Source organism: Prosopis cineraria, unplaced genomic scaffold, assembly GCF_029017545.1.
Source record: "Prosopis cineraria cultivar Desert tree isolate PC_DT_omini unplaced genomic scaffold, ASM2901754v1 PC2, whole genome shotgun sequence".
NCBI classification, from domain to species: Eukaryota; Viridiplantae; Streptophyta; class Magnoliopsida; order Fabales; family Fabaceae; genus Prosopis; species Prosopis cineraria.
The window spans coordinates 39,567,406-39,580,213 of NW_026555333.1; the positions used below are offsets into that span (position 1 = coordinate 39,567,406).

The window sequence follows — 12,808 nt, forward strand, 5'->3', positions numbered from 1 at the left end:
ACTGATCGATCTCTTCTTCATGAAGATTCTGTATTCATTTGTCTGCCTTGAATGGTTCTTCCTAATTAAAGCTTTGTGGTAGGGTTTATTTTAACTTGTGTCTTCTCTTATCAGTATCAGATGAATCTTTAGAATCCTAAGTCTGATTGATCTCCTTTTTCCCAGAAATCTTGCTTTCTGAATTATTCTCTCAAATTTTGGCTCCCACTGATAATGAATTGAAATCTTTTTCTTCTCTAAAGACAACTTCAGCACCACTGCGCCAAAAGAAAATCACTGTTTTGAAAATTCCTTATGGTGGATAGCTGAATCAAATAGGATTCTTTACACTCAAAGAGTCATGCATTTAAAAAGAGAGTGATAAAGAGGAACAAGTTCAAATATTAACTCTTTTCCCCCTCTTTACTCGTTGTCTTCTGTGTATATCCCTATCTCTTTTTAACGGCATTATTTGCAATCTACTGCAAAGAATCCAAATCCAAGCTAAACCATTACTCAAAAAAGCCCACTTTTAATTAACCTTAATTTTCATCAACAAGGGTGAAGTCTAATAGAAGGAGCTAATCCCTCACGTACAACTTGCCGAACTAAGAGAACAAGATTAACTCTGAAGACACCTGGATTTCATCTGTATTGGTTCTGAAAGATTTGTAAGTACGTACCTACAAGTTTTCTCTATATTTTCAGTTCTTTTATATATTGTTGTTTCCAAGTAATATTAAAATCCAGAAGAACCCTTTTGCTTAGTATCTGTTGAAAATGGCCCCTTCTGGAAGCTCATCAGCGACATGTTCAAGGGTGAAAACAAGGAGGAAACTAAAGCCCAGAAGATTCAATTCAGTGAAGAAAAAGAAGCAAAATCCACAAAAAAACAATACCAGAAGTAGTGATGTAGAAATGATGATGTCATCTTCTCCTGCTAGCCTCTGCTCCAACGATCAGTATTGCTCACAGACATTAGAAGAGCTTGATATTTCATCAGATCATGATGACGATGGCTGTTCTACCCCAAAAGCTCAGAGATTTCGTCTACCGCAAGTTTCATCATGTCCTCCTCCACCTAAGAAGCCAAAATCACTTTCCATTTGCTCCAATCTTCGATCATCAATCCCATTCTTTGCTTCTCCTGAGCTTGAGCTGTTCTTCCTTGGTGCACTTCGAGATATTTCAGTTTAATTTCTTTTAGTAGTTATACATATACATACATATATATATACACATGGACTTGTGTGTTTGTACCATCATTGAGTTCTTAAATTGTGTTCTTGGCTGTTTTGTTGTGGAAAGTTACACAAAGGGGGAAACAGTAATAATCCTTGCATGCCCACAATTTTAAGACCATGATATAGCTTCAGAAGATGTTGCAGATTTCAAGTTCTTTTTTTTTTTTTAGTGTACGACCTTCTTTTAATCTTTTTAACTCTAGAAATTGAGAGGTTGAATATGTTTTGAGAATTTTAGATTTTGGTGTGTGGATGATCACAGGGAACAAAGCTTTAATTTGGTTCCTCTTTCTGCTGATCATACTTAATTCATATCTGCTGGCTTAAGAACTAGTACAGGCTAGGATGAGCGTTCAATTTCATTTAGTTATGGATCCTTCGTTAGTTTCGACATTAATTAGAGCTTAAAAGATAAATAATGTTCCTCTATTTACAAAATGCACAATATACAACATTGTAATATTTTTTCAACGACAATATTATATATCCTGCAACTTTGTCTGAACATATCTGCATGTCTGGTAGCAAAATTAAACATATTTCCTCCGTTTCTAATCATAAGGCAAAAATTAACCAAATTCGATGATTCTTAAATAACAATAGTTAATATCCTTAAACTTTAAAAAAAATTGACTTTCCAATTTTTCCCTTCTTAATGACCACAATAAAGTGTGTCTAGGAATTACACCGTTACACAATTAAGGAGTGGTAATATTGGAAAAAAATAACTACCACATCTTTGCCCTATATTTAAGATCAAATAGGACTTCAAAACTTTGCCTTGGAATTAGGGTTGGAGGGAGTGCGTGTTAAAGAGGCTGATGTTTAAGAGTATATCATATTGGGTATAACTAGTAATTAATTGGGGCTTTATCATTTGCTTTTGTGGCTGTGCTGGGACCTTGAGAGTTTTTGCTTGCATTTGCATATTTAATATTGCATATGCCTGTTAATTAATTAATAAGCTCAATCATGGCAATATATTTGTGAATGGTGTGTCTTAATGTGCCTCTTGTCCTCGTATGTTAGAATTGGTGTGTGTGGAGGTTGGTGGAGGATATGTAATCCAATTTCTGCAATTATATTGTTTGCTTCTGTTGTAACAATCCCTTTCTTCTAATTAACAAATGCCAACTTCATTCACTTGGGCGTAGATCCTCACTGTATGGCTCCTTGTAAATCGCACTAATAATGGTTCTAATTTGTATAACTTTTGGTTCTTAAACTTGCTCTCAATTATAAATTCAATTCATGAACTTTGATTCAAAATAATTTAATCCTTTGACTCAAAACTTAATTTTTTAAAGTTCCTTGACTTAATCGATACAACTTAATCGTTATAATTTCTTAATTCAATAAACTAAAAAAATTGAGTAGTACTAAGTCAAAATTAAAAAACTAAATAAGTGAGAAAAGGTTTGGAGATTAAAAGTTATATTATCCTTCTGTCAAATTTTTTAGGAAAACATTATTGTTAAGTTTAATTTAAATAATTTTAAAATTTATAGTAATATTATTAGAAAATTAATCGTAATTTTAATTATTTTTAAAATAATTATAATTTTCAAGATGTTTTAACCTCATGTTTATTTTTTTAATGAGACGGTGTGTCTACATTTCAATCCTCATTAGCATCCTCTTACATCCTTGTTTGGTTAAAACAGAATGGAGGGAATAAATTCTCCGTCCCCTCCCTCCCTATCCTTTTATAAATATCTCACTTTCATTTTATTAAAATCTCAACCCTTCCCTTGGATTGAACCAAACGTTGTGTTAATGAAATCATAGCTGGAAGAATGTCAATCATAACATCTCAAGCCGCAGGTCTCACTTTATAACAGTTGGGCCACTTAGTGTACTATGTTGCCACTTTTAAATGTCTACCAAGTTCAGTATATATTTTATACATTTTCTTACAAACAATTTAGGGAAAAAAAAAATAAAAAGTTATAAAGGAAGCTATTGATCATAGCTTCATTGTAAGATGTAGAGAAGATGCACAAAAAGATCCGCTGTAGCACATAATGGAAAGACAACTGTTGTTGTCCCCTTATCTTTTATCATCGTACACGGACTAGCAGAGGCATTTTTGGGTGACAATGCGTATTTTGTCGGTAAGTTTCACTTATACTATCAGGACTCCACATGAGAAGATGCTTGTGTTTTACATCATTGCATTGCAGAGCTGGAAAATGGACGGACCTAACCCATATAAACCTGGTTCTACATCAGCAATTATCACCTCAACTGAATACTGATTGCTCTAGTGAAACATATTACCCAGATGAGCATAACATTGGTTTTTTTTTTTTTTTTGGAGATTCATGGGAGCTTTTTTCTTGTTTTTTTTTTTTTCAAGAGATCAAATGTATACACCCATGCTCACTTAACCCTTGTCTATAGAGAAAGATGCACACTGCACTAGGACATTATTCCAGTCCTACAACACACTTGGTTTGTTCTTTATAAAACCTTTTAAAAGGATGTGAGGTGTATTGAACAGGAGAGACTCGGCTTAATCACCATTGCCCATTCAAGTTCGGGCTTTTCCGGTGTTAGTCCGGACACAACCTCTTTCGATTTATCACAATCATTTTCCCTTCACTTCCATAGTCATAACCATTGGCATCAGTATGTGTGATGAATGGTTATGATTAAAGAAGTGGGAAGAAAATGATTTAAAAAATAGAGGTTACGAGACTTGATCCCGCCATATTTTTTGTATTTTAATACGTTTGAGTCAATAAAAAACAAAGATGAAAGGAAGAAAGGAAGATAAATATTTAGGAAAATTTAAAATCTTTCCCTTCAAAGCGTTAGAAAATACAAGGACTTTGGAAGGAGTAGGTTTCTTTTGCTAAAGACAAAAGCTTGGCTTCCTCAGCTCTTTCAATTTGCAACAACCATATGATAAGAGTTTTCAAAATTATGTCCGCGAGCTTCAATTGATCAATGAGATAATCTAATAATAAAAAATGAGAATCAGCAACAAGCATATCAATATATTGAGGGAGGATGACAGAAAACCGAAGCCTTATCAATCCTATTCCTACTAGAAAACCTCCCAATCAAATACCTTTTTCCCTTTTAAAAAAATTATAAATAAAAAATCCTCTGGCCTACTCTTGTAATATGATGTTCTGTAATAAAAAGCGAATGCGAATCCAGAAAAACGTGTAATCAACAAAGAGAAAGATAGCAGCCTAAATGAATTCTTGTGCTCTTGAGCTGTCAAGCCTACTGAACTCCAATCCAACGAGCATAATCCACCCACCTGCAACACAGTCGCAAAACATGAGCTGCAAATAAAGCTTTTTTATTTTCATGCTTTTCCATAAAAGAAAGATACTTCTCTAGTTTTATTTATGGGATAGAGAGAATATTTGTTTGGTCCTATTTATATTTTACAAGGCACCTCCTTGTGTTTATCTTTGCCCTTTTGCCCCTTTTAAATAGGGGAAAGGTTATGAAATGTTGGAGTTCTTTTTATTGCTCGCAAGTATCTTTCTATTGAAGGCAATCCTTATTCGAGGCACAGTCGAGTACTAAATGCAAACACCTCTCTCAACAAGGATTAATGTTAGAGTATTTTATTTTTAAAGTATATTTAATAAAGATAAAGTTGGAAACTTGTTGAATTTTTAGACAGAGTTTAAGGATTTCATTAATTCTAGTTAAACATGCTAGAAGTGACTTATAAATAAGACACAAAAGAATAACTTCTATAATTTCCCCCAAACATATCAGCAAAAGGAAATCCAGCAAGAAGAAAAAATTAGAGGGAAGACATTTCTTACAGTAATGAACCAAGGTATGTATTGCCGGTCCGCACAGCAAAGCAAACTGCACTAAGTATAAGCTTATGCTGGTGTAGCAAAGGCTCCAAAAGCCGCTGTTCAATAATCCCAGCAAGAACTTGATACCTAAGATTACACAATCAAACTATTAGGCATATATTCTAGAAAACAGAGAATATATATGTGTATATATATCTTGTCACTGGTGTGATGAACAAGTTCATTTCAGAAAACCTGAGTTTTCTCCTGCGAGAAATGCATTAAGAGCTTGCTACGATTGCATATATAATTCTTACAAATGCCAATGGATGGCTATATCTTTTTTTGGGAACAATGACAGAATCAAGGTTAAAGAGACACTATACCTACAGGCCCCCAACCAGCACCAAGGTAACACAGATCATACAAAATTCAAAAAGTTCTGAAAGCGAATAAGAACTTTAAAATTGAACTATTAAATTAAAACTTTTGAAAATAACATGGCTTTTCTATGGAAGCAATTTATCACGGTACATCAAGTTAAGGCAGCAGTAAGTGATTCTTGAGTAAAAGTGTAAAACTAACAATGACTATGCTGACAGAATTATTACCGACCAAAGTTTATGTAGTCAACATATAAACATGATTTAATTTCTTACACATTATTTTCCATATTTTGTTTAAACTTTTGCATATTATTTTCCCAATGCAATACCCATCGCATGTCTCAGTAACTAATAATTTACAATGAAATAGATTTTCCAAATATTACATCAATTATTAGACAGCATCACATTTCATCAGTGGAAAACCACTAATGCAAAAGCATTTTAGAAGCATCAACAGACTTCAGACCATAATCACCAATAAATTCACCATTTTTTTACCTGAGGTTGCTGGAAACTGCCATATAGACACCATAGGCTGCACTGGTGGATAAAATTGGAACATTTTCAATTTCTCCAGCAGAAGACTTGTCAACAGCCTTCTTAGCATTAATCAAGGCATTTGTCACAGCTGTCCCAACCTGAATGAAAACCAAAGGTAACGTGTCAGTGTCCATACCCAATTAATTTCACTTCAACTCAAAACATTTTAAGTGAAAAGACGAGAAAAGAGTATTTGATAAAGCAAGAAGCTAAAAAAAATACCATATGAATCCTTAACAATCTCTTATTCCTTTCCCTATATCACTCTAAAGAACAAATAGATGAAAGGTTTAAAGAACATTTGCAAATTATTCATGATAAATATATATTATGCATGCCAAATCAGTCCTCCCACTCAAGGAGAATGAACAGATTTATTTTTTATGTTTTTTTTGGGCGCCTCCGGGTGGTTGTCTGGAAGGGAGATGCATATAATAAATTATGCAAAGCAAGGAAGAAAGGATTATGTTCATTTTATCCACATCCATGTTGACCTGCCTGTACATAATTTCCCTCTCACATTAGTCAACTGATGGAAGATTCTGTTGGCCATATTTTTGCAAAGGAGATTAATAAATCAACTAGTCGTCCTCCTCTCAAAATTTAAGTTGTTGAATGAATTATATCAATCGTGTTTATAATTTTGTTGCTTACAACTACTTTCAACAGATAGGAAGTGGAAGGGTCCGTCTAATGAAGGAAGACTCAAGCCATATTAATAATGGGAATGAAAGCAAAGAACTCCCAGCAGTCTAGATGCATAGCAAAGTCATCGACAGCAAGATACATAGAGCATTACTAAAATGTATAAACTAATGGCTAGCCATTTAGAATAAAATATCACTAGCAATAACAATGAAAAACCCAGCTTTTTTTTTTTGGCCCTTTTTCAAGCTTGAGTTCATACAATACTAGTTCTGGCTAGAACCACACAAAGGTAAATGCAAAGGCCAGATCAATCAACCCAATTTCCTAATTGAGTTAGCTCAGCTTTTCTGATGAATAATAAATCAAGAAATGCCCGTGTAAATCATAGGGCATAACATGATCACGCAATGCCCAAACTCTAAATGTCTAATCATTTCAATCAAGAAAGAGCCAAATCTCCCAGAAAGATAAGAACTGACCAGTGAGGAAGCAGTTCCCACAGCAAAAAGCTTTGTTCCATTACGCTGTGCCATGAAAAACAATCATATAGAAAAATAAGTACTAGAAATATATAAAAGGATGAAAAAAAAAATTGCAAGACAGAGATTACCAAATGGTACATACCAGAATCGCACCAACCCTCTGTATTAAGGAATATGGTGTTCCAGAGAGAGACACCTGCAGGGAAAATAAATGTTATAGACAACCATTCACTCAAAATTTGGCAAAAACAAAACTGTTTATTAAATCTAAGCTATCAATCGATGTGAAATATAAACACCTGAAATGCATTATCAGGGCAGTTGTGGAAAAACTTTGCAATGGGTCCTGCACTGATTGAAAGTGGTGGTCTAAGAGATACAGTAGGCGCAGGTAGATAGACCAGCATGAAATCAGCAAGAATGGCCATGACCTGATGTTAAGATGTAAGAGGTAAGTTGTGTATGCAATTAAAATTAATAGATATTTCGCAGCATGTGATATTCTCAGTGAAATGTAGAATGCAAGGTATAAAATGTAGACACACACGAATTAGAGTTCAGAGTATAAGACTCAATAAAGAATAAAAACAAATAAATAAATAAAACACGCACACATCACATGTTAAATTCAGATGTTACAGTATAAAGTCATCTTCAAGCAAAGAACAGCTTTTCAACCAAAGAAAGAAATTTTTTCAGAAAATGAAAACAAAGGCAGAAACGCATTCTTTTTCTATATGTTACCAAGCAATCACGAAAGATAATGCACCACTTTATACATTGTCAGAGGTCACTTTGCCCATTGAGAGGAAACCTACTTAAACTGCTTACTTCTTCCACCAATTCAATTCATTAAGAACCATGCCTAGAGGTTTGCTGCATTTCAGAGCATATAATAACATATAGAAAGAACCACAAAATTGCAACTAAATTTCTGAATTGAGTCAAAGAATAAGCCACAACTTCACAAGTCTCACAAAACATGCCATTCTTTTAGTTGTAATATTTTGTTTCATCTATCTGTACTAGTTATGTAGTACTTAAAAAACTGTTGTCTATTTTACTGCCTATCTGTAGCATTGTACATTTACAATCAGATATATTGATCTTACATTGATTCTCAACATTGAACAAATGAGAAAATATTGAAAATTCATAGTGAAAGGAATGAATAATTTATTTTCTCTGCAGTTGTCTAAATAGAAATCAAGCAAGACAGCATAGTGCTGAGGCATAGGTGAAGTGTCAATAAAATCCCCTTCAACTATAATACATATAAATTTAAAGAAAAAGGATTTAAGCCAATAAACAAAAAGAGGAGCAAAAATATTGGAGCGTTAGAAGCAGTTTATAACCAAGTAGAGCCGTTGATCATGTTGTTGCCCTGAGTGAAATACTCATAGATGTGCTGTAACTGAAAAGATAGCAGAACAGCATGCAGACTAAAGAGCAATAACACAATGAGAATGGTCATACCACATCAGCAAAAACAATTTCCAGCTCATCAAAAAATTTCTCTCTGCGCCGCTCATACTCAGCAGCAGTCTGGGAAATAGAACCAAAGAAAAAAGATAAGTACGAGGGCACTGTCAATTAGCACATGCTTAAAGAGACAGGGGGAATATACCTCGTCAAGTTGTTATAATTGTTTCATAAGATAATTTCTATGGACTGAGATCTTCAATATATCCTAGTTCATAAGGCGCCTAACTCACAGAGTTCTAGTTTCAACCATCAAGTCTTTTTAAAGTCAAATGAGTTATTGAGAATATCTTAGTCATTAATTAATTTCTCTGGGAACATATGGACAAGTAAGGAATAGTAAATCAACGCATACAGATAAACGTTCATGGTCTTGTTTTATCCAAAAGGTTGTCATCATTTGTAAATCGTAATCCATGTTTCATCCTTGAAAAGGGATGTTGTAAATAAAAAGCTTAAACTTCAAGGCTGAGGATTAGTTTGGAACCATACATAAATTTTCTCATCCAAAACAACCAAGAGATCATCCACGTCTAAAATGAATCAGCTTTGATTATTCCAAAAAAAAGCTAGCGTACATAACAAGCCTGAAAGAATCTCTGCATATTACTTGACAGAATCGCCAAAAACGACAAAACCACATGTCTTAGCGACAGAAAATCTAAAACTACTTGACATATGTCTCATATTCTTCCATCTAAGTCCTTATACGATTTAATCAAACGCAGAAAACACAAACCTTGGTGAACATGCCAACGCCGCACTCCATAAAGACTTTAAACAAGAACAGATCATCCGCCAAAAGACGCTCTTTGAAGCCACCAAACTGAAGCAGCCACCTGAAAAAAGGAGACTTCTCGAGCTCCAGAAACCGAGACACGACCGAAGCAGGAATCTTCCCATCCTTGATCGCCGTCGCCAAGTCCGTAGGCAAACTCTCCAGCGACCTCCCTACCTCCGCCAACACCAAAATAGCCTCATTCTTCTCGTTATCATCGCCAGCATTGCCTCCATCATCTCCGCCACCGCCACCTCCAGAGAGTCCACCTCCGCCGATCCCGCCGCCGCCGGTGGTAACAGTGACAGTGGAGGCAGAGGAGGAGTAGAGAACAAAAGCAAGGTTCTTGCGATGGCAAGAGAGAGGGGAGGAAGGAACAAGGGACGAAGAAGGAAGAGAGAGGCGGAGGTTAAGAAAGGAAGAGGAAGGCAATGAAGAAGAAGAAGAAAAGGTATTAAGGTTAGAAGTGGAAGAAGAAGAGAAGGAAGGAGAGAAGCAGAAGGCGATGGACATTGTAGCCTCTTTCCTTCCTCTTCCTCGCTTCTCTCTCTGTGTCTGCGGGAATCTCTCTCTCTCTCTCTCTCTCCCTCCCCCTCTCTCTCTATGTCTGAAGCTCTTTGAGGGGTTGGTATTAAATGGGAAGAAATTGCAGGTGCTGGGCCGTTGGAACTTATAAGAGGGCGTTACTTCTGAGGAATGAGCTCACGAAAGAGGTTTTAGGGGTTTCTGTGTGACATAATCTGCAAAGCCACCCTCGTCATACACGCGCGTGCTCTCACGCCCGCAGAATTTTCTTATTTTCAGTGGATTCTTCTTTTTCAAAAAGGAAATATACACTTATTAAGTCAACTTTTGAAAACAATTTCAAAAGAGAATATAATGTTAGGTGGAATCTTCATATATGTTTATGTACATAAACGACATTTTCTTTTACTTTGAGATTGATTCAATGATTAAAAAAAATCAAGAGATAAATGGAGACAAATTCCTATTATTTAATGTTGCTTTATTATTATATTTTATAAATATAATAAACTTACTAGATTTTATGTTAATCATATAATATACTTTAGGTTATATGTGCCAACCATTTATTGTTAAATATCTTGTGTGATGTAATTTCCTTTCGTTCTTTTTCCCCAATTTACCTTACAAATGGCAGGAATTATAAATTATGAAATGAGAAGGAAGGTAAGAAAAATTGGAAAGAAAATCTCAAATCTTCATAAAAGGAAATAATCATGATAAAAATATGTTAAAGTGTACATTTGATCTTTTAATTTTATATGAGACTTCAATTTATTCTCTTAATTTTATAAAGTATGTTTTCAAATATCTAACACTAAACATCATTAAGTTTGTTTGATTATTTTTTGGCCAATCATTGTTATTTTAAAAAATTAAATTTAATATATTAACATTTAATAATATTTTTTCAATATTTAGAAGTTTAATGCAGGACTTTGTTGTTGACAAAGCTAAAAGTATTAAGATTAAAAAATCAAATGATATTTTATAAAATTAAGGGATCAAAATAAAACATTGTTTAAAATTAAAAAACTAAAAGTGCACTTTAACCATAAAAATATTATTCTTATTTCAACAAAGGTAAATATGAATTACTCAATGATGATGAATATGATACATTCTCTCTAGTCCTATACTTAAGGTGTTTTTTAAAAGAAAAAGTTAATTCAATTTATAAGGATTAGTATTAAAATAGGGTAAAAGAGTAAATTAAATTTTAAATTATTTCGTCTAGGATCTTAAACTCATTTTTTGTTTGACATTTTCCTTCAACTTTTGAAAACAATATAATCTAGCTTTTATTGTAGTAAAAGTTAATTTTAATCATTAATTGATTAAAAAAATGATATAAAAGAACCTCAAAATTATGAAAAATGACCAATAAAATTTTTATAATCTTTTTTTGTATTTTTTTAATCCTTGTTTATAATTTTTTGTCATTTACTATAATTTTTTTGCCTTTATATATAATTTTTGAGATCATTTTATATCATTTTCTGATCAATTAATAATTAAAATTAATTTTTGTTAACTATAAGAGTCATATTACAATGTTTTCAAAAGTTAAAGTTACACAAAAAATAAATTTTAAGTTTCAGATGCTCCTGACCTTATAATTTAAGAGTTAATTTGCTCTTCTATCCATTAAAATATTATATTATTATTCCTTTTTATTTTTAAAATTTTAATAATAATATCGTGACTTGAGTCAAAATGAACAACATGGATATTATGCATATAATTAAAATACCTTAATATTTTTTTAATAAATAAATTCATATAATAAAATTTTTTAAATTTACTTGAAAAAGTTTGAAACATCTTGTAATAAAAAAAATATGAGTAATAAATAATATTATTTTCATCTCAAATTATAAAATACTTCAACAAAAATAATATTTTATTAATCATGCGTTTTCAACATTACTCTTTCTATATATTTTTTCTTTTTAATAATAAATAAATATTATTTTTAAAATTTTATATTTTTTATTTTAAAAAAAAATAAATTTTTAAAATATATTTAATAAATTTATTAATATATGTAATTTAATTTAAAAATATCTTATACCTTAAAACCAAAATACTAATTTAAGAACTCGAAACAATGGAGAGTGGGACACTTGACGTGGTAAGACGCGTGAGAAGGCGGCCACGGTCAAAAGGGTTGGTAAGGAAGAAACAGAGGAATTGCAATGGACAGGTCGACGGGGTTGTGGGCTCCGTTCAAATTTGGCACTACGCCCAATTAGCTGAATCTACGATCTCAATAGTCAATAACAAAAATTCGAAGAAGAATCTTTTTATTCACCAATCGCACCCCAAGTTCTACTAATTTATCTTTTCATCTCCTTTTAAATAATTTGTTTCATGAGGGGGAAAAAACCCTTTCTACGAAAGATTATGTTAATGTTTGTAATTTATTATCCATAATATGGGAAAAAAAATCTTGACCTGACTTCAAAAGGTTTTTTAAAACAATTATGTAATACTATAAGTTGACTTGCATTTGCCAATGGATCCTATAAGTTGTTTTAAACTAATTTATACATAAGTTAATGAAGTTAGTTAGAATTAGTTGTTAATCTTAAAATTATCCAATCTTTCTAAAAAATATTTTTAATCAAATGTAATAAATTTCAATCCAAATTTACTTATCTCCCTCAATTTCTCTCCACCATAAGAACTCACTAATTTCAATACCAACAAAGCATGCTTTTTTTTAAAAAAAAATAATTATTTCATAAATTTTGCAAAATGATTTATAAATAAAACCAAGAAAATATTATGAAAACTAACTTATATATATAAATGATAGGAGTAAAATAATAAAATTTATTAAAAATACATGATTTATTAGCCATGAATGCTATGCTATGTGTAATTTTGTTAATCTTTCAATTTTCTTTCATACATTTAATTAGACTCTACAATTATTTTTTTAAAAAAATTTCAGCAAAAA

The 12,808-nt window shown here is 32.4% G+C and overlaps 2 protein-coding genes across 6 annotated transcripts; one reads left to right on the forward strand and one right to left on the reverse strand.

Moving 5' to 3' along the window:
* Positions 1-1,374, forward strand: LOC129301573 (cyclin-dependent protein kinase inhibitor SMR13-like). Of its 5 annotated transcripts, none has more exons than XM_054940141.1 (2): positions 1-654; positions 730-1,374. In XM_054940141.1, the coding sequence occupies exon 2, from the start codon at positions 760-762 to the stop codon at positions 1,174-1,176; it is 417 nt and encodes a 138-aa protein (XP_054796116.1). In that variant the 5' UTR covers positions 1-654; positions 730-759; the 3' UTR covers positions 1,177-1,374. The 5 variants fall into 5 exon arrangements, with proteins under 5 accessions (XP_054796116.1, XP_054796129.1, XP_054796110.1 ...); XM_054940154.1 differs by having other exon boundaries at positions 733-1,374; XM_054940135.1 differs by having other exon boundaries at positions 748-1,374.
* Positions 1,375-4,168: 2,794 nt separating this feature from the next.
* LOC129301658 (protein RETICULATA-RELATED 4, chloroplastic) lies at positions 4,169-9,967 on the reverse strand. Its single transcript, XM_054940243.1, has 8 exons — positions 9,280-9,967; positions 8,535-8,603; positions 7,358-7,489; positions 7,201-7,254; positions 7,056-7,100; positions 5,887-6,026; positions 5,021-5,146; positions 4,169-4,497 (listed from the first exon to the last, which is right to left on the reverse strand). Exons 1-8 carry the CDS (start codon positions 9,829-9,831, stop codon positions 4,461-4,463), a joined length of 1,155 nt encoding a protein of 384 aa, XP_054796218.1. The 5' UTR covers positions 9,832-9,967; the 3' UTR covers positions 4,169-4,460.
* Positions 9,968-12,808: the final 2,841 nt, after the last annotated feature.